Source organism: Zeus faber (genome assembly GCF_960531495.2).
Source record: "Zeus faber genome assembly, chromosome: 17".
In the NCBI taxonomy this organism is placed as follows: domain Eukaryota; kingdom Metazoa; phylum Chordata; class Actinopteri; order Zeiformes; family Zeidae; genus Zeus; species Zeus faber.
The window spans coordinates 16,521,862-16,543,478 of record NC_137204.1 but is presented as its reverse complement, the minus strand read 5'-3'; the positions used below and the strand labels follow the sequence as shown (position 1 = coordinate 16,543,478).

At 43.5% G+C, this 21,617-nt stretch overlaps 1 protein-coding gene across 1 annotated transcript in view; it reads left to right on the top strand.

Annotated features, from left to right (window-relative positions):
• Window positions 1-21,617, top strand: part of brinp1 (bone morphogenetic protein/retinoic acid inducible neural-specific 1) — a gene marked incomplete at its 5' end in the record, with an annotated part of 86,581 nt that overhangs the window by 42,542 nt on the left and 22,422 nt on the right. Inside the window, one exon of the mRNA XM_080017906.1 lies at window positions 8,604-8,709. Coding sequence (XP_079874032.1) covers window positions 8,604-8,709 — 106 coding nt within the window. The remainder of the gene's footprint in view (window positions 1-8,603; window positions 8,710-21,617) is intronic.

The following is a 21,617-nucleotide window of genomic DNA, read 5'->3' as shown; positions in this document are numbered from 1 at the left end:
CATCTTAAAGGTACAGGGATGTGAACAAGATTTTCATCGAATTAAACTAACCCAATTTTGGACCAATTAAAATGCAATTAATGCAGTTTGCTCTCCGCAGATGCTTCTGCAAAGGGGATTTCACACACAATTTTAGGTGATTTGCTTGCTTGAAACCGTCTGAAATTAGGAATATTACTGTTGTAGGCAGGTCAAGAGATATTCATTTAGGAAAATCCAAGGCCCTTTGACTTGGATTATTGGGTATCAGAATATTTTCGATTGTAACTGTTTCACAACCAGGTAGAAAGTCATAGTTACAAATGGATAGTTAAATATGCAAATGGGTTATTAAAGCAGTAACTTGGTTGAATAATGGTAGGTTTAGGCTTAAGTGAAGCGAGAGTTTCTTACGCTTTAGATGACGTGTAATGGTCTTTTTTTTTTTTTTTTTACTTTTAATTATGATGAAGCACGCCGGCATACATGCCAGACCTGTCTAAGTTGTTAGTCACGGCTCCCAGTGGGAGTTTCATCTCGCTGCGGGTTGAAACATCTCCCCAACATGTTCAAGTGTGGTCACACCGCGGAGGCGCCAGGCGTGTGGATTGGGGGGTGGGGGTCTGGCTTTTCATTTTCATGTTTCCAGAAATAGCAAGTCATTAAGAGAGTGGCAGGTGATGGGCAGATTAGGGCGGCTCAGCAGAGGCGGTCCCACGATGAAGACACTTCATCATCCGCGCGCTACTCCTCTCCTCCGCGTCCCCTACGCGGCGCTTACAGCGTTGGCTCCATCAGGTGGCTCCTTTTAAGGGTTCTTCAGGACCCGCTGCAAAAGGGTTGAGATGTTGCCGCTAGACAGCCATAAAAATATAAAAGAAAAAAAGGAAAAAAATAAGAAAAACACCACCCCTAAGAGACGTGACGTTTATTTGGAAAGAAAACTGCTGTTGTTCCTGTAGCCGAGAGTGCAGCGGTGCAAAAAGAACGTACAATATGTGTATATAAGAACAATAAGTTCTTCGGATCGTTTTCATCCCGCTTTCCAAATGCTGGCCTCGGATGAATTACGGCAAACACATCATTGTTCACTCCGATTGCGCATTAAAACAAATGGTTCTGGAGGAGATTAGTCCACTTTAATGGCATAGCAACAAGCCCCGTGCACAAATTATTTATCCTCAACTGTGGGTGATTGGATCTGATCTCTGTAACAATGGAAATAAATGTTTTTTTGTTTCCGAATGAATGATGAGACAATGGGAGAGAGTTCCACGTCGCTCAGTCATCAAATCCTGATCCAAAGCATTAACAGGTGGACCAGTCTTTATAATTAGCAATTTAATTGACATTTTATTTATGAACAACAACCCCAACAATAATTCTTTTGAGCTTGGCTCTCCAACAGGACAGGCATTAGACTATTTAAGACTACAGGCAACAGACTAATACACACTTGCATACACACACACACACTCACACACACACACACACTCACACACACTCACTCACACACACACACACACACACACACACACACACACACACACACACACACACACACACACACACACACACACACACACACACACACACACACACACACACACACACACACACACACACACACACACACACACACACACAATCGCCACCAGTACAGAACTGCCCATTAGGAAATGCCACAGGAGATCGAAACCTAGGGAATCAATGTTTACTATATATATATACAGTATATTTATATATATATATATATATTTATCATTTATATAAATATTTATATTATATAATATCATTTAAGATAATTGAAGCCAAGACAAAAATGGTGCCCAAAGAGTCTTTTTACATAGAAGGTCATAAATAAATATATATATATATATAGTATATATAATCCAATATGCCAAATATTGGATTATACAGTATATACAATATTAGAAACAAATACATTTTCCACCAAGAAATATAATTACTCAGAGACTAGTTACAATCACCAAGCAATAAAACAATAAAAGTTTCCATTAATGTATCAGTCATATACATGACAGTGCACATATATATATATATATATATATATATACACTGATGCATTTCTTGATGGCAGATGACCCAGTGGAATACTGTACCACTTTTTTGTTCCCGCTCAATAATCCAAATCCCCTCGGTTTCCCGTGGCCCCACTTCAATCCCTTGATTGCTCCTTGAATTATTATTATTTTTTTATTATGTTGGACTTTATTTTCATAATCTGGGACACAGCACTCAGTCTTTAGGGTGTTTTCTCCAGAGAAAGGAGGCCGGAGAGCAGTCACCCAAAGTGCTGAACACCACCCCTCTCAGGCCACCGAGATTACAAAGGGTCAATCACTAATAATCCCTAAAAGCTGGGATGGGTCTCTTCATCATTTGGGAGCAACAATGCAATTTCTAGAAATGAATGAATTGCGTGACGCACTGACAAAATCCATCCCACGTGGACAGGGAGCAGGCCACACGCGTGGGAACACATCGTAATTATTCCATCGTAACATCCAAGGATGGCCTCCTTGTGTTTTTTCGGCCCCTCCGGAGGCTGTCCAGAGGCGACCAAGGACAGATCTTCACGCCGCTGGGTCTCCATGCATCAAGCGGCGTGACCTTTGTGGGGGGCGGGGGGCGGGGGGGGGGGGGTGCGGCGGGAGTAGTTCATTCATCTGGCGATAAGCGCAGCAAAACAGGGGGGAATAAAGAGCGCTGTCAGCATCCGTCCAGATCGCCGAGCGGGATAGGCAAGGCTAGCGCTCTCATCAATCTGCGCGTGCACTTCACGCAAGGCCACGCCGTGCGCTTCAAAGTCCTTGTTCGCCGGGCGGGTGCGCCCCCCCCCCGTGCTTAGAGCGGCCCGAAAGCTGCACGCTAAATATGTCTTCCGTGCGGTTTGGAAAAGTTTCACCCGGCACCCGTAACAAACGAGCTCACACTCATTTTGTGTTACCGTGAGGTCGTATTTGGAGCGGTACAAATCGGCCGTCGACCGCTTACTGACATCACACCACGCTGCGCCGGGGTCGATTTTGTGATGTTTCGTCGCTGGTGTTTCGGCGTAGTAAAGCCGGACGGTTTACATCCCCCGATGAGTCAAATCCCCTCAAACGTTTCAGCCGTCTGAGGAGAAAACAAAACCGTTTAAATCGTATCGCACAGCAGGCTTTATGACGCCGGTCGGGCTCGCCGTGGAGGAGTTTTTGCGCAGATTGAAGCTTAACTTTTTTTTACTTCTCTTTACTTTTTTTTTTTTTTTATCCTCTTTTCCGCAACAACGCCGCCAGGTACCGGCGCGCGTGTGATCTGTCGACGTTCACAGCTTCGATGCCTCTTTGTCCCAGACACAACCGGAGAGAAAGCTCCACCTGCTGCGACGGGCGGTTTGAAATATGTATCAACTTTCTATTTGGCAGTATTAAAGGACACCAGCCTTGTCGGGGAGAATACACTGCCGATGATTAATCGCGAGAGAAAACATCAATGGATCCTTTCAAATATACCTTATATAAACTATCTCTTTTATATATGCAGTATATAAAGTTTATTTTCGGGGTATTAAAGGACATCAGCCTAGTCGGGAAGAATACTCTGATGTGCAAATCTCCTGTATATTATAGGGCGGTCACAGTAAACAATGAATCGCCTTTAAATCAAGCCATTCATCGCGTTTAATTACTCAAGCCGTTTTTTCGGCTCGGCCGTCTGATGGGCTGAAGTTTGCCGCTGACGTGAATTCCTCGAAAACGAATCTCCGCCTCCATCGGCGGGCTCGGCAGAAACGCCTTTCGGAGGCTTGTCACGTCAGCAGCATTCCGCCACAACCTCCTCAGTCTGACTTTGAGCCTTAATTCCCTCGCACCAACTCGCCGAAAGATCTATAGCGCTCTCCTCCTCTCCTCTCACTCTTTATCCCCCCCCCCCCCCCCCCCACTCCCACGTTCTCCTTCCCCCCTCCAGCCGAGGCGGTTTTTCTGCGACAGAGGAGTAATTAGAGAGCGCCGCGCTATTATTCGATGTGAGCTCGTTGTTATTCAATGCATATGGCGACGAATAACGACGTTCTACCCGCACCCACCCCAAATGATCAGAGATGTTGACGCTCGGAAATTCTGTTCCACGGTGTCAGGGACACGTGCAGAATGCGACGCCCGCTGTTTGAGGTCTTTGATCGACACTGAATAATACAGTAACTAGATAGACCATGTAGCCGAGTATGAGGACCAACAGGTACGGCAGTGACACACAGTTGTATGGTAGTGGCTTTCATTGTGCCTATCTAGATGTGCTGTACATATATTTTTGAAGTGAAGAGTGTGCGGATGACATGTCACGACATGTGTCATGTCAGCATCCTTTGTTGAAAAGTTCCAAAACAGTTTCGGAAAACTGAAATGCAATGCGTCAAACGGATGCATCTTCATCTTCATCTCTAATTTTCAGCCTGTTTGTAGGAGGAGGGGTTCATTTTTTTCTTACACAGAATCCGAGTGTAGCCATTTTTGCATTAATTGTTTCGTGAAACCAAATTGCCCAAGATCGATGGCTTTCGCTAGGACATTGAAATAAATCTCCTTTGTTGCTATTCTGCAGTTTTTGTTTTTTTTCTTTCTAATCAAGTCAGGGGCATATTTCCCCATCTCTCTCAACATAGCTTTTAATTTGAAAGTCATGGTTGATGTAGTGGACAGTGAGGCAGTCTAGGATAGTGTCATCTGAGAAGTCCTGCTTGATTGATCGTACTCACATAGTGGCCCATTCAATATGCGGAATTTGGGAACTCTGTTATATTCCGGGAATGGCAACTTTAGAAAAAAAAAGAAAAAATATTTTGTGAAAGTCCCTGGTATTATTTATCTGATATATTTATAAGACTTACACGGGGCTCTTTGCTGACAGTGCACATTCGGGGCATATCCTGCTACTCCCTTTCATTCTTAGTTTGGTGTTCATCCTGAAGCTGCCGTGTTGTGAGATGCCATCTCTTTTAGATCCAAAACATCACCACGCAATAACTATATTGCCCATTTTTTTAGGCCAGTACAACTCCTCCAGTCTTTAATTCGGGATTCGGGCCCTGCGGCTGAAACCCTATTGTTCTCGTTTTCATAGTTTCTTGTGAAAAAACTGGCAAAATATCAAGAACAGAAAGAGCAAAATATACAACCAATACTGTTTGTAAGTGTGATTCTATGCGCAGGATGCATTGGTGTTGGAATTGTGTAATTTCACAATAGTTACAATCTCTACAATGTCATTATAGTTATTGCAACTTTGGCTGTTCCATTACGTTCAGTTTGTTACACATATTTGCGTCATAACATAGAATGACTGAATCGCACAGTGGGGCTTTGGTCACGGCGTGTGTAGAGTAGAGCCTGGTGACGTGAGCTTATGCAAATTGGCGAGATTTGATAAAATCATAAAATATGGAACAGGACTCCAACAGAGTCTGGTCTTGATTTTTTATTTTTTATTTTTATTTTTTTTGAACATCCAACACCAGGGCAATTATTTACATCCGTCTCGTTTCCTGCTCGTCGTTCTACCGTCTGCTGCAGCAGCAACATAAAGGACGAACGAACAAAAAAAAAGGAGAAGCTCCATTCAGTACCACAAATAGTCATAGATAGATAGATAGATAGATAGATAGATAGATAGATAGATAGATGGATAGATAGATAGATAGATAGATAGATAGATAGATAGATAGACAGATAGATAGATAGATAGATAGATAGATAGATAGATAGATAGATAGATAGATAGATAGATAGATAGATAGATAGATAGATAGATAGATAGATAGATAGATAGATAGATAGATAGATAGATAAATAGATAGATAGATAGATAGATAGATAGATAGATAGATAGATAGATAGATAGATAGATAGATAGATAGATAGATAGATAGATAGATAGATAGATAGATAGATAGATAGATAGATAGATAGATAAAAATAAAATAATAAAGTCTGGACCTTCTTATGTATTCAGCAGCTCTGTCCTCGTACTTCAGCAGCATTTGAACTGGCTTTTTGAAGACATGCAAGAGGGACCATTACATTTTGGAACGAAATAATGTCGCCGCTTTTTCCTCGTAAAGAGCAAACTCTTCCTCTCAAGTCTTAAATGTAGTGGTTTAAAATGTACGAAGCAGCACCTCACACTTGAAAACCCCTAATTATCTTTTTGGACCGGAGTACGGGGAGCATAATACCAGTCTCCGTCTAGTGCCATTCCAGCCTGCGCTCGAGGGTAGGGGCCCTTTCAAGGATAACATCCATTTAGATTCTACCTTTTATGACAAAAGAAATCACCCACAGAAAAGAAGTGGGAGATGTCATGGACGGCTATATCAAAAAAACAAAAAAAAAAACCCTGTTTAGGAGTATTTTTTGACTGGCTCTCTTTTAATCTCTGGCTCAATTACACCTCGGGTTTTGTCTGCTGACAATGGCTGTCCAATTCAAAGAGCATTTCTTTTTGTTGGAAAGGAACTCGCTGTGCACCATTGTCGTCCACGTGTCCCGGGCTTTGCCATGGGGGTTTTAACACATGCTATACCTACTCGTTCACTGTTACTCATTGTATACACTATAACCATCTAAATAACATTTAGATGGTATGTATGGGTAAAAAAGTGGGTACAAAACATTTCATATTTTTTTACCCACATATTACTCACATTTAAACCCATGCTTTTTACCCATTCTGCCACTTATTTGGCTATTTCCTTTGGATATTTGGCGAGTCTTGTGACATTTTTTCTCAGGCTGTTACGTTATTTATGCCAACGGTTTGTCGTCATTCTTCAACCGTAGGCCGATATGGAAATGTGCTGAGAAATAGATTCCAAGTCTTAACAGGTGCACACAATTGAAGACAAAAGGGAAAGCGATCATCTTCCCTCTCTCCCTGTGTCTGCAGTCTCTACTATATACATGTATATATATATACATGTATAAATATATATAAATGTATAAATGCACATATCTGTATATACATAGGCATATTCCCTCTATCTATTCCATTTTATTTCATTTTATTTTTATTGTATTTTATTCTATATATTTTATCTTATTCTATAAGTATTCAACTTACTGTATTACATTTTAGGAGTCAGTTAGTCGGTCTATTAGAAAGGAATTTTTTACTTTATTTTTTTTTCCTAGGACATATTGTGTGCTATCACCGGGTGCGTTGCATTACATTTCACTGCATATATGTATGAAAGTATGTGTATGTATGTGACAAATAAAAAATCTTGAATCTTGAATCTTGAATCTTGAAAATATATATATATATATACATAAATTAATATATTATATATATATTCTAATGATATCAAGTATCATTAGAATGAATGCATTAGCTGCTTACATCTCTCACTGCCGGCCGCTCTCCCGATCCTTCAGTGTTCCAGACTTAATTCTCTGAAATTATCTATTGATCTATCGTGCGCGGTGACACGGTGTCAAACCCGCACCCAGAAGAAGCCATTCTCTTCCACGATTCTATCTCCTCCAGACGTCAAGGGAAAGACGGATGTCACCGTCACAATCACCGAAGATCCTTGTTCCGACTACTATCTAATAATTGCATGAATTCTAAATTCAGACGTGCGCTGCGGCTAGAGTCGGGCGTCCGGGAGCCCCAGTGCCGCGGCACGCCACCCTGCCGGGCGCGGCGGGGAAGTGTTCCGACTTCCCCTTAGAAAATTTAAAAATACATCTACAAAAAAAAAACAAAAAAAAAACATCAAAATGACCGTACTAATTCATCTTATTAATCAGTTCCAGACAGGATAGCGGCTGCAGCGCAACGGGTTTCACTCCTAAAGCGACGACGATCAGTCGCAATGAAAGGTTCGACTTTTTTTCGACTATCATTTCAGTGAAATCATTAGCTCAATCTTTTCCCAACTCTTTGTTCATTTGATTAAGTCGGCGTGACGCGCCGCGAGCGAGGGAGGATTTCCCGCACGCGTCGGAAGAGCCGGTCCGGCTCCGACTGGTGAATGATATTCCCGCGGAATCATTTAATTACGCCAACGTGAATGAGTTTCGGCGGAACGCAGGCTGTGAGGTCGCATTTCGACAGGAATGACGTCAAACGCCTCGCGCTTCATTTTTTGCCCTGCCTGGATGTTGCATTTTGCGAGTCGAAGATTCACCCCCTTGCCGTAGTGACTCCGGACTCCCTGGCCATTTTTAAAAAAAAAATCACGATGCCATGCACTGCTTACGATTGGTCGGCGTTTATAATAAGCGCAGTTCTACATCTGACAATTTCAACGGTTAATAGGATAGCAGAGTACCGCGGGATTATTTCGTAGTTAAGAGTGCTGTGGAAGAAAAGTGGCTTGGAAACACTGCACTAACTTATTGATGCAGATAAACAAGTAGAGGCTGGTGTATCTGCACACACACACACACACGCACACGCACACACACACACACAGCATGCACACACACAAACACACTCACACATGCACGCGCCCACACATGCACAGACACACACACACACACACACAACGGCAGCGTGTCTAAGTGCCCCCGTCTCGAATGTTTCTTCCATTTGTGCTCCTAATTCCCGTGCAGGTGACGGAGACACGGACGGGGCCGCTGGGATGCAGCAGCTACGACAATCTGGACTCGGTGAGCTCCATCCTCCTGCACAGCCCCGAGAGCAAGCTCCACCTTCAAGGTAAACACGACAACAACGCGGCCCCCACCGCCGCCCCCTTACAACACAGCAGGATGCGGGGTCGGGGCTTGGGCGCCGGGAGGGGCTCAGGGCCTCCGTTCCGACCGCCGCCCCCCCCCCCCCCGCCACCGCTGTCCATTCACAAATTTAAAAAAAAGAATCATCGAGGAAAGAAATCAAGAAAGCCCTCGCTCCCTCAGGGCGACATGGAGGGATATTATGCCCCCCACCCCCCCGCTTCCCCCGCCATGGATTGGACATCAATTGGTGTTTGACGGGGGGGGTCTTTGGGTTTATGGGATGGAACTTGGGGCTCGCGATTCTCTGTGCTTGGAGGTGCCGCGTCGGCTCTTCATCAAGCCGCCGCCGTGGTCGCGCTCCACAATCAAAAAAAGAAAACGCCCGGGTGCAGAACAATAGCAGAACACGCGGTGGAAGCTCTTCAAAGTGTTTCCACATCACAGCAGAAACTCGAACTCTGGGTATAATGTATAATGTATATACTAAAAATAGAGAGGGCTATCAAAGTTCTGCACGCTGCGCAATGTAAGAGCGTTCATTACTTTTTAACCCGACTTTTTTTCTGCTGCAGTCCAAGAAAATGACTTTAGGATCAAAAGAATATACCTTTATACTGTGTCTATAAAAGTATATGTAAATAGTGCATATACAGAACATAAAATGATATTCTAAAAGCATCAGTTAGTAGCAGTAGCAGTAGTGGCAGCAGCAGTAGTAGTAGTAGTAGTAGTAGTAGTAGTAGTAGTAGTAGTAGTAGTAGTAGAAGTAGTAGCAGTATTAACAGTTATAGTAGTAGTAGTATTAGCAGCAGTAGTAGTAGTTGTTGTAGTAGCAGTAGTAGTAGTAGTAGTTGTAGTAGTATTATTAGCAGTAGTAGTAGCAGTAGCAGTAGTAGTAGTATGGTAGAAGTAGTAGTAGCAATAGAAGTAGTAGTAGTAGCATTAGTAGTAGTAGTAGTATTCGTAGTAGTAGTAGTAGTAGTAGTAGCAGTAGCAGTAGTAGTAGTATTCGTAGTAGTAGTAGCAGTAGTAGTAGTCGTAGTAGTAGTAGTAGTAGTAGTAGTAGAAGCAGTAGTAGTAATAGTAGTAGTAGTAGTAGTAGTAGTAGTAGCAGTAGTAGCAGTAGTAGTAGTAGTAGTAGTAGTAGTAGTAGTAGTAGAAGTAGTAGTAGTATTAGCAGTAGCAGTTGCAGTAGCAGTAGCAGTAGCAGTTGCAGTAACAGTAGTAGTAGCAGTAGCAGTAGTATTAGTATTTGTAGTAGTAGTAGCAGTAGTAGCAGTAGTAGCAGAGGTAGTAGTAGTAGTAGTAGAAGTAGTAGTAGAAGTAGCACTAGCAGTTGCAGTAGCAGTTGCAGTAACAGTAGTAGTAGCAGGAGCAGTAGTATTAGTATTTGCAGTAGTAGTAGTAGAAGTAGTAGTAGTAGTAGTAGTAGTAGTAGTAGTAGTAGTAGAAGTAGCATTAGTAGTAGCAGTAGCAGTAGCAGTAGTAGTAGTAGTAGTAGTAGTGCTACTAGTTGTAGCAGTAGAAGGTATTCATTTCTTTGTTTATTACATCACATTCAGAGTACTAAAAAGGCGTCTTGCTCCTGGATTACATGCGGGCGTATATAAACATAATAACATTTACTCATTAGTGATAATGTTCCTTTGAAGGGAAATCGTTCTGTACTAGAAACACACAGCAGTGATGGTAAAACCCTGGAGGAGGAGTTCCTCCTGCTGGCAGGGGAGAAGGATGATGAAAGCTGCCGTAACAGTGGTCAAGTGTGTGTTTTTCTCCTTTCTTGGATACATCACAGTTTAGGGTACGACAGGCGTTACAGAGACTCCCCCATCGGCTCTCCCTCATTTCCCCTGTTGGGATTATTATTACTGTACACATTCTGCCGGATGAAAACTTTCAAATCCCACTTCTACCACTCAGTCAAAGGACTCCATAGGTTTTGAATAAAATTGAAAAAAAAAAAAGCGTTATTTTCACATCACACTGTATTCGCGTGCTGCTTTGAAGACAAGTATTTGATCATCCGGTAGATGAAGGACACGCCCTTTAACTCTACAGGTAAAAGTTTCGGCTTTATCCGTCTTTTTTTTGACGCGCAGTTTCGGTGACATTGGCAAAAACGTTGCCGCCTTCCTCCGTGGAATTACCTTCTCTTCTGAACAATTACCGCTTCCGTGCTTAATTAAAAGGGGGTTTGTCGCCGAGCCCACGCTGTAATGATTGTGTTTTAACAATCACGCCGCGCTTCAAAGGGATTGCACTTGTCACATGGTGTGAAGAGGCTTGCAGTCATCGCAGTGCGTTTCGGGCTCCGGCTCCTGAAGCACGTTTAATGAAGCACGGCCCCTTGCGTTCACCTGGCGGCGCTGATCCATGCTGAACGTTGCGTTGCGGGAGATAGCGGCGTGGAGATCCCTTCGGAAGGATTTGTGTTTGTTGTTAACGGGCGTGTGCCTGGGGGTGTGGACGCCGATGCAGATCAACTACTTTTGCACATTTTGCACGCGGCGCCGACGTGATTTGCGTTCCATGACGTCGCGATATCGAACGTCCTGTCCGTCTGTAACTCTGTGCGTCGCTGTTGCCGTCCTGACCAGGTCTCCCTTGAGAGTGAGACCCTGTTTCGCAATGGCTCACCTGTCCAAATGAATGTAAAATAAAAATGAATACAAATTTGCATGTATAGATATACTGTGTATAAATATAGGGTTCAATAAATATTATCTAGTATTTCTGCTCTTGAAACATATATCAAAGCATGGCTGTAGCTCAATGCGGTGCATTTCAAAGAGAAATAATTGCCGTTATGGTCAAATTTGAGTACATTAGAAAAAATGTGATGAATCATGAATAATTGCGATTAATCACAATTAATTGTGATTAATCTCACAAACATCACACCATTAATCATGATGAATTCATTTAAGTCCTTGGCAGTGTAATAAATAAATAAATATATATATACACAGTATATATATATATATATATATATATATACATACACAGTATATATATATATATATACACAGTATGATATACATATATGTATGTCTGTATATATATATATATATATATATATATATACATATATATACTGTATATAAACTCACATGGATTGATGGATTTAATCACTAAGCCAGGACATTGAAAAAAACAAAAAAGCGTCGTAGTTTCCTAGTTATTTTAACACTCGAGTAGTATTTCTCTAGAGTAGAGTCGTATTTCTCTGGATTCACTCATGGTAGAAATTTGCTACCTGGAGTAATTCCATAAACTTTTGATTCCGAGTACTTTTGTACTTTGTTCTATAGCCAGGTCTTGAAAAAAAAAAAGGAAAAAAGAAACAGTGAAACCAAATCAATAGGGTTTTATTCCTTCCCTTTGTTTCGAGCACCACATGCGGCAGATAAGGGAGCGTCCGTGGCCTGCACAGTTATATATTTATTTGTGTAATCAGCATCTAAGCACAGAAGCTGACATTTCCGGTTTTAAAACTGCGGTCCCAAGCACTCAGCTGTCAGCAGTCAAAATGCATGGTGTCTGACTACAAGTGTGACTGTGTGTGGGTGTGTGTGTGTGTGTGTGTGTGTGTGTGTTCTGACCTTACTCAGAAACGCCAAATATAACATAATACTAATGATTTTTGTTTAATTTTTTACGACAACACTGTCATTCCAGCGTAATATCTTTGATTGTTAAATGCCTCAATCCCATTTTCCCGATGCATACAAAGAGCACAAAGACAAGTAAGACAATGAGGGAAGGGTGTGTTCGTGTGTGTGTGTGTGTGTGTGTGTGTGTGTGTGTGTGTGTGTGTGTGGGTGTGTGTGTGTGGGTGTGTGTGTGGGTGCACGCGCGTGCGTGTGTGCGCGTGTGCGTGCGCCAGGGGAGCAGTGGATCAACTGGATTTTATGTTGGCTATTGTTACTGTTTTTCCATTCCAGGCTGATAGAGCAGAGAAAAGCTGCACAGGCGGCTCAAACATTAATCCCAAAATCGTAACTTATGATGTTCTTTGATAAATTCATAGGGAGGATGAAGTGAAATGACAAACTGTTAAGCCGCAGATTCCCACCGGAGGCCGGGAGATACAGTCGATGTAAAGTGACTACAAAACAGGAGCTGCATACTGAAGCGATTGTAGCGTTAACACCTCTACCTGAATATTTAATATATAATTCGTAATCAATAATTCATGATTCACAATTTATAATTAATAATTGGCTCATCAGGGCACCACTCCCATGTTGTTTTAGTTGGGAGTAACGAATGGGTTTAATTAATTAATTAATACATTGACTACTGGACTCTTAACGCCTAATGAATAGCAACAGGCAGACCACTTCCCAATAAATAGATTTATTTGAGAAAGGCAGTCTACTTGAACAAATAAAAATAATAAAGTAAATGGGAGGGAAAATATAATTGTGAAAAAAAAAAAAAAGAAATGATCAATAAAATAAAAAAGCGTCACCTTTTTTAAAATCCTGCACTGATCAGGATTAAAAAAAAACTAAAAAAACACGCTTTAACCAGAAAAGTTAGTTACGCGGCTCCGTCGTTAAAATAATCAAACGAGATACCCTGAAGGGGGGAGTTGATTTCCCTTCACGGGAAATAAATTGCGTTCGACACATCAAGCCGTTTCGTCGTGAGGTAGAAGTGGAGGCCTCTCAAAGCCGCGGGTCGTGGCGAGTACATTTCTCCCCGGCTCTCCTGAGCCGTTGGTGGAGCTCGTAGGTAGTCGCTGCCGCTCGCCACGACTTCCGTGCGCTGGCCTGCTCAGCGGGTGCTCGCCCCGATCCCACTGGCTGCAGACCTGCAGGACCAGGCCGCCGCAGGTCCACCGCAGAGCTCCTCAGAAGGCATCGATGGACGCGTCGCTGGCCCTCTCACAAACTGGCACCGTTGTGAAACCAAAAGTCTCCAATTTGGACTCATATCCCCACGAAACTCTCTGTCGCTCGAGGCTTCGTGGCCTCCTCACCAGTGCAGTCTCTTCTGGAACCCGCAGAAAGGGTTCCCACGCCGCGGCGGGCCCTGCAGCTCAGGCATCCGGGACTTCTTCTCGCGGTCGAAAGCGATATATTTGAGAAAAGCCCCTTAAAACGGTGACCCTTACACGCCCGCGCGTCAGACCGTCCCTCCTCGGTTTCCTTAAAATGTTTCCGAAGGAGCGAGTTTGTTCCCTTTTCTCGTTCCCCGCAAGCAACCTCATCGGGACCATGGCCCCCGGCCGGGAGAGCAGGTGCAGAGTGCGGTGGGAGGAGGAGCGCGGGGAGGTGGGTGGTTGATGGACCACATCTGACCACAAAAGAGTTGGGTTGCACAGGGCTTTCTTTTCTTTTCTTTTCTTTCTTTCTTTTTTCCCTTTCTTTCTTTCTGTCTTTCTTTCTTTCTTTCTTTCTGTCTTTCTTTCTTTCTTTCTTTTTTTCTGTCTTTGTTTCTTTATTTTTCCTCTATGTCTTTCTTTCTTTCTTTCTTTCTGTCTTTCTTTCTTTATTTTTTTCCCTTTCTTTCTTTCTTTCTTTCTTTCTTTCTTTCTTTCTTTCTGTCTTTCCATCAGGCCTGTCTGCGGGCCCCCGGAGCCAATATTCATTTAGCTTGATGTATTCCTGGGCCTGAAACTTTAATGTGATTTGTGGGAGAATCCAGATGGCGAGTTCACGGATCGACGCCGCTCGCTGACAGTGCCGGTGCCAGTGGCTGGGTGCACAATAACAGCCAGTCCCCCCCCCCCCCCTCCTCCCCCCTCCTCCCCCCTACAGCCCCCTCTTAGACCCCGCCCCTTCCCTCGCCGGTGCCAGGAAAACTCAAGGGGGCAAAGACATTGAGGGAGGAACCTGACATCCACTTCAGCAGCGTCTGTGGTTTTGGTCCCTCCGCGCCGGTTTTCCCCTTCTTCCCTTCCTTCCGCTCCTCGCTCCCTCTCTCGTGCTTCCGCCGTCTGTGTTTATTCTTGGTGCGTCTCTGCTTTTCCACCCCCGCCTCTGTTTTCTGCCACACTCGTCCCCTCTGTCGCCTCACCCCTCACCTTCTCCGCTTCTTCAGGTCCACTCCACGGCAATAATGATGCATTAAACGAAATTGAGTCCGTGAGCGTTTTTCCGAGGCGGCGGCGGCGGCGGGGAAGAGGAGCTGGAACGGGAGGATGAATTAGAGGAACACACTCCCCTGGGTAATAATATGGGGAGGAATCTTGTGAGGGGGAAAAAAACATTAACTTTTATGAGTTTCACAGCTTTACGACTTCGCCAGGTGTCACGTATGTGCGTCACGCACGTTACTGAGGAGAAGGGAGAAAAAAAAAAAGAAAAGGTTGTTTGAGCGAGCTCTCGGTGCGCTCTGAACGGCGACTTCCCGAAGAGCCGGTTTTGATGAAATAGAAGGTGAATATTGGAATTCCTCTCCAGTCATTTGATATCGTCCAACTTCATGCTCTGACAGTGCACATAATTTCCAGCAAACCTTCTGCTCAGCGCGCTCTAAATAAATAGCACCTCAAAACGCCTGTTAATCTGATTGCATACATCGCCGCCTGATATATTTCTTTCACGTCCGTCGGATGCAGGCCCCTCGCACGCTTCCATGAATGCTAAAAGCGCTCTCACTCCATCTCCTCTCCCGGTGTTTCTATTTTTACGCAGTGATAGATGGGAGTTGTAGGCCGTGGCCGAGGCTTTTAAAATGCCTTCGCGAGCGCCCGCCCGCTCATTGTGATGCCGCGCTCCGGCTCATAAGCGACACTTTCATTAAAGATTAATTGACCGTTGTGTGACCGCAAATTCGCAAAATAATCATTACTTAATCCACTGGTGCAATAAAGTGCATTATCTCCAATAAATTACCATTGGAGGTTACTGTTACTGCATGCAGGATGCAATGCAGGAAGACATCCAAATTGGTAATGTTCCTGTTTCTCCTTATTGCCAGCTTTTCCAATTTCCCCTCTATAGTGCTATTTGTTTTTGTTTGTTTGTTTGTATGCTTGAATTGTAAACCCTAACCCCTCAACCCTTAAAACATCCCCTACATGTTTTTATAGTTAAATCTAAGGTGCACACATTTTGTTGTGATCAAACATATTCTTATGCATTTAGTTAGGTCTTTTTCTACTATTATTATTATTATTATTTTTTTCAACCTGTTCTGTCAGCATGCTGGGCATACAACACATAGTATTTGTGCCACTGCATCTAGGACAGAGTTAGTCTGCAAGTTCTCAACCTGCAATGCAACTCTTTATTAATTCTTAAATCATCAAGAACTGCTGCAATAATTCCGTCCCGTGGACGACCTGGGGGATGACACGAGCACAGCTTTTTGGTTATAGAGAAGCACCACCAACCCCCCTCTTTGGATAACTATTTATCATGTTTGGGTCTATAAACAAATGAAACTACTCAAGAACTACTACTCCAAGAGGGGGAGAATTACCACGGGTGGGACAAATAAACATAGAAACAAACAACATTTACACAAAATAATAATATACCATTGATATATTATATCCATAATAACAACCACAGTTCTACATGTTTCCGATGTTTTTAGAGGTTAACAGGATGGTGTTAACCTGTGTGCCAGGGGATTATTTCATTGTAAAAAGTGTGGTGTTATATGTTTTAGTTCATACATCTGTGTTGTCTGGGCGTCAAAGGAAGTGTGAAATGAAAAAAAGGCCTGTTATTATTACTGTATACCGAAAAACAGAGCAGCTCTGTAGTTATCGCTGTAAATGCTGAGAATTAAACACAGAGAAATCCCCAGCGAGTGTGCAGTGGGCTATTGTTGCTCTCTTGATGAAGGGCCTGGTCCAAACAGCGTGATGCAGCAATGCAGGGCTGGCGAGCAAAGGAGCCGTCCACGGGTGCATGCAGCCCTGATTACTTCCTTATTATTCTTGATTGTCCTGCTTTGTTACAGGGTCACATGCAGCGGTGATGCCATCATTGCCGTTTTAGTCATAAAACAAAGGCCTCGGTTATATTACAGTATAATCTTTTGTGGTTTATTGTTATTTTTATCATCATCATCGTCATTTCTTTATGTTCATTGTTTATGCCATCTGTCCTTTTGTGTTTAGGTTGTGTGGAAATTGAGTATACATACTTACATACATACATTTTATTTTAGGCCTTTTTTTTATTGTGTCTTTGTTATTTTTAGGTTCATATTTATTGTTTATCGTTAGATTCATAGTATTTTGTCATATCTATACCATGTGTATGTAATTTAACGGTAAATTATCGGTATAGAACTAGAATCCATTACATGCGTGTAATAAGTTGATGATTTCTGCCTATGCACTGAATATCGACCGGCGAGAGTCTGGTTCCAGAGTGTAACTGGGTGCGTGCGTGCGTGCGTGCGTGCGTGCGTGCGTGCATGTTGGCCGGTCGCTGGTGTGCTTCAGCCGCGGTCCTCAAGCTGTTCAGTCACGTGCTGCCATGTGTCGCTGCACAGCGGTAGCAGCAGGGCCTCGGCTGGTGAGATGTTCTGCGAGCGCCACACATTGAGATGCCAGCGCATGTACGCACATGAGCATGCACTCGCACGCCCACACGCACACACACACACACGCACATAGGTAAACTCACACAAACAGATGTAATATGTGTATGCGCTCAGGAACCGTGTGGACACTTTCCAATAGTGTTGCAGAAAGCACATTTCACAAACGGGGGTGGGGGGGTAGAGGTGTGACAAGCGGTGACATTTCCATTTCAGCAACGAATGATTCAACTACTCTTAAAGTGTCAAACTTCTCTGTATCCACGCTTCAGAGGAGAAGACCGGATTTATATCGCAATTTAACATTTAATAAAGCATTTCTGTATTTCTTTTTTTCGTCGATACAGTATATTGCAGGGAGCACTCACTATAAAAGTATGTCGTGTTTTTGTAAAAAAAAAAAAGATCAGAGAAAGGATATCTCATCTGAATAACAGTCGTATTGCTAGAGGAATTCAAAAGCAAATTTTATATATATATATATATATATATATATATATATATATATATATATATATATATATGTATGCATATATATATATATATGTAAGTAACTCTACATCTGTTGCAGGTGCCGACGCCTGCAAAATGACAAACTGTACATTTCCATAAATGCATGTATTACGCTGACGACGAGGCAAATGGAAGGGATCTTAAAAAAATAATAATTAATTAAAACGCTGGTAAAGGAAATGGAACGATCAATCTGGGCGAGTAACAATTAATTGTGTGGAGTGTGTTGGAGAAGGACGTTAAGGACGACGTGGAGAACCACTGGCGGCGGCGGCCATGGAGGCCTACAGCCCGGACGTGATGGGGGTGGGGTGGGGGTGGGGGTGGGGAGCAGAGGATTTATAGCCCCGCCGGCTCCGCTGGAAACTCACTCTTGATTGACCACTTCCAATCGAGCGCTGACCTCCCGGTCAACGCGGAGCGATTTCATCAGGTGGCGGGGGCTCGGCGCGCGGGGGAGGGAGGCTGGAGAACACATGCAGCCATCCGTCTTGAAAATGATCCCGTGTGATCAGTTATCTAGTGCCCTAGAACAAAGTGTACGTGGGGTTGTTGTTTTTTTTGTGACTAGGGGTCAAATGCAGCTGTTTTTTCACTCAGAAGCGGTTCGGTACCACGCCGCTCTAACTACCAGGGAGATGGATTGCTCGCTCTCACAACCACGTCAAGTCCTCCTAATTTATAAAAGTGAGAAATTTATCTCAGTATCAAAGCAGCGATAACAGGAAAGTTATCGGAAATGTATTTGATTTATTGTGGATCTGATTATGGGAGTAAAATACAACTGGGAAGGCCAGAGAGTGAGGGCGTGAGTGAGGCGTTGGCCACACGTATCTGGAGATTTTTTGAAAACGTTGTATTTTCGCTGCGTTTGAGCCCCGTCCTTTTTTCAAAACTCATTTTTCCGTGTATTCGTGCGGAGGAAGTAAAATGGAGCTTCTTGAAAACGCCCTCTGGGGTGTTCCGACATCAAGTTTTATGAGATATTATCGCCCCCTACCGGCCTGGCAGGCTTATGTGAGCGATTGAAATGGCTTTTGCGTTCTCGTGTGGACAGAGATTCTTTTTTGAAAAGAACGGGGGAAAAACGTGTACTTAGAAATATCCATATACAGTACGTGTGGGCGAGGCCTGAGATAAGAGAAAAGAGGGGAAGGGCAAGGGAGGACGTAGGAAAGGATCTGTGTATTTATTCTCAGGCTAATCCAACATTTACTCTCCATCATTTGCCTTCCAGATTCACCCAAAGTAAATTGTTGTCCCCCTGGCCCACGACATTGTGTTTGCCGATATACTTAAGTTTTCCCAAATCGAGCCCATTGATTTGTGTATTTGTTGTTTTTGGGGTTTTTCTTTTCTTAATGTTTCCAGCGCTTTTCGCTTCGAAAGGTGGGGATGGGCGTGGAGCGACAAAGCAATGAGTCTCTAATTCATCACCCGCCGCACGGCCCTGCCTACAGCATCCGCTTTAATTTATTTTCCCTCTGCCACTCCGAAAACTGTTGGCTCAGGCCATTCTAACATATTCATAAATCTTCCCGGGTAGAGGCTCATGGAGGGAGAGAGAGAGAGAGAGGGAGGGAGCGAGAGAGGGACGAGAGAAAGGATGGCGCTTTTTACTTTGCTTTTGTTTTGGAGCTAGTTTATGGCAGCCATATTGGAGATGATTGGGTCCAGGCCAGGTGATGGCGACAGCGCCGAGTTTGCCGGACTTATTTTTCTGCCTTTTGTCCTTGGCCTTGTTCATACGCTGCACATAAACACACACACACACACACACACTGGCAGACACACACCCGCACGCATGCACACACACACACACGCACACACACACACACACAGAGTGGAACCAATGTCGCTTTGTCTCCTTAGAATGTGGGGCTCACAGAACAATCACAGCCTTCCACCCGACACAGTGATGAAAGACCTCGGCCTTTAACTACAGCGTGTTAATTCCTTCTTTCATTTAATTCTCCTCTGTCTCCTAAAGAGATGTTTTTTTTCCATCCATATGTCCCGGAGGAGACACAGCGTCAGCATCCGGCCAAACCAATATCCCCGGGATGTTGAGACAAATAAATAAGCAATCACTTAATGATGGGAGCCAGAAAGCGTGCTTAAATCCTAATTATAGGAAAAAAAAAACCTCTTTAGGAGCGCTTAGTCTTCTAGATAAAGAGGAGGGATGTCTTCATAACGTACATGTATAAAGGAAAACATGAAATTAAATTGCGATCGGCCGTTCTGTATTCCATATTCACTGTCGACTTTTTGCTGCGTATGCAGAATTTTCCCTGAGTGTTTCCCTGCAACGCAAAATAACTTGATTACTTTACAATCTGAGAATTCGGTTTGTGCAACATTGCAATTTGAATAGCGGTGCTGCCCCACCATGTGTGTGTGTGTGGGAGAGAGAGAGAGAGAGAGAAAGAGAGAGAGAGAGAATTCATTTTTATTTTTATTTTAACATTTTGCATGTTCACAGAAAAAAGTTGGCTTTGGGGAGATAAACAAGCCACACTCTTTAAATTAAAATATTAAATACAAAAAACAATGATATGATATAAAACTCCTGAAAATAGTTTTCAGGAAATATAATATTTTTATATCACTTGTTTTCGAACAATTGTTATATTTAAATAAATACAATAAATGATTAATAATCATCAGCAATGCGGCAGTCGCCATCGTGTGTGGAACATAACACTTGTCCTCAGGTCGACAACTATGCCTCCGGAGAAAGAGAGAGAGAGAGAGAGAGAGAGAGTGAGATGGAATAGCTGCTAATAACCTCTAATGCCAAGCTGTCAATGACAACATGGTGGACAATCGAAAACACACCTCTCCGAGTCTGACGGTAGAAGTCCACCTGAACGCGGTGGTGCAGCGTTTGGGCGTGGCGTGCACGCTTCCTGTTAAACCCATGTTCGTCCACTGCTGCAGCTCCACGGGCCACGTACGCTGCGCGGCATTTCTCTATTTTTGGTGAGAGGCCCATTTTTTTTTCAACTGCGAGCTGCCACCCGCGTAAACACGAGGTAAAACTACATTGAAGTGTTTTTTGTAAAGAGTGCAATCGATTTAAATGCGTTACTATATGAGCCCCTATTGTACCAGAGACCAAGAGCTGCTGTTCGATTTGCTTATCGATCAATACCCGTTTTAAATCCAAAGAACAAACATGCTGTGTGTCCGGGGTTCAAGTTCTTTGTTATAATGTGCATAAGTTTATCCCGATTGGTGGGGAGGTGTCCAGCATGGTGTGGGAGGAGAGGAGAGAGGGAAGTGAGGGGAGCGCTGGGTGTGAGTTGAAGGAGAGACAGAGCGTCTGAAGAGAAGTCCTAATAAAAATGGACACAGTCATCCAAGGTTGTTATTTTCCGACTGGATACCTCAACCCCGAGGTAGTTGTAGCCTCGCGGCAGGCAATAAAAGTGGCTTCGGCTCCACAGAGGTTCTGTCTGCGTCTCCTTCACTGTGTCTGTCTGACCGACCCCGCCACGCGTCACAGTATTATCAAACTGTGTGTTAAAAATTTAAATCGCTGTTGTTTCCAATACCCCTCCTCTCTCTACGACAGAGGTGCCCAATATGTCGATCGCGATCGACCAGTAGATTGCAAAGGTACTGCTGGTAGATTGCGCGCCATTCAATTTTATTTTTATTTTTTTAACCGATCTGACTAACATTTTGATTGACGGTGGTCAACATGATCAGTTCAGTTCATGCTTTCCGACGAAATATGCAACTTCTGCCCTCAAAGCTGCAGTGCCATGTTTTGGGAACTTTCAAAACCTGGCATCGGAGATGGAGAACCAAGGGAAGGCGTGTGCCCAACTTGACAGTGCTACACAGAGC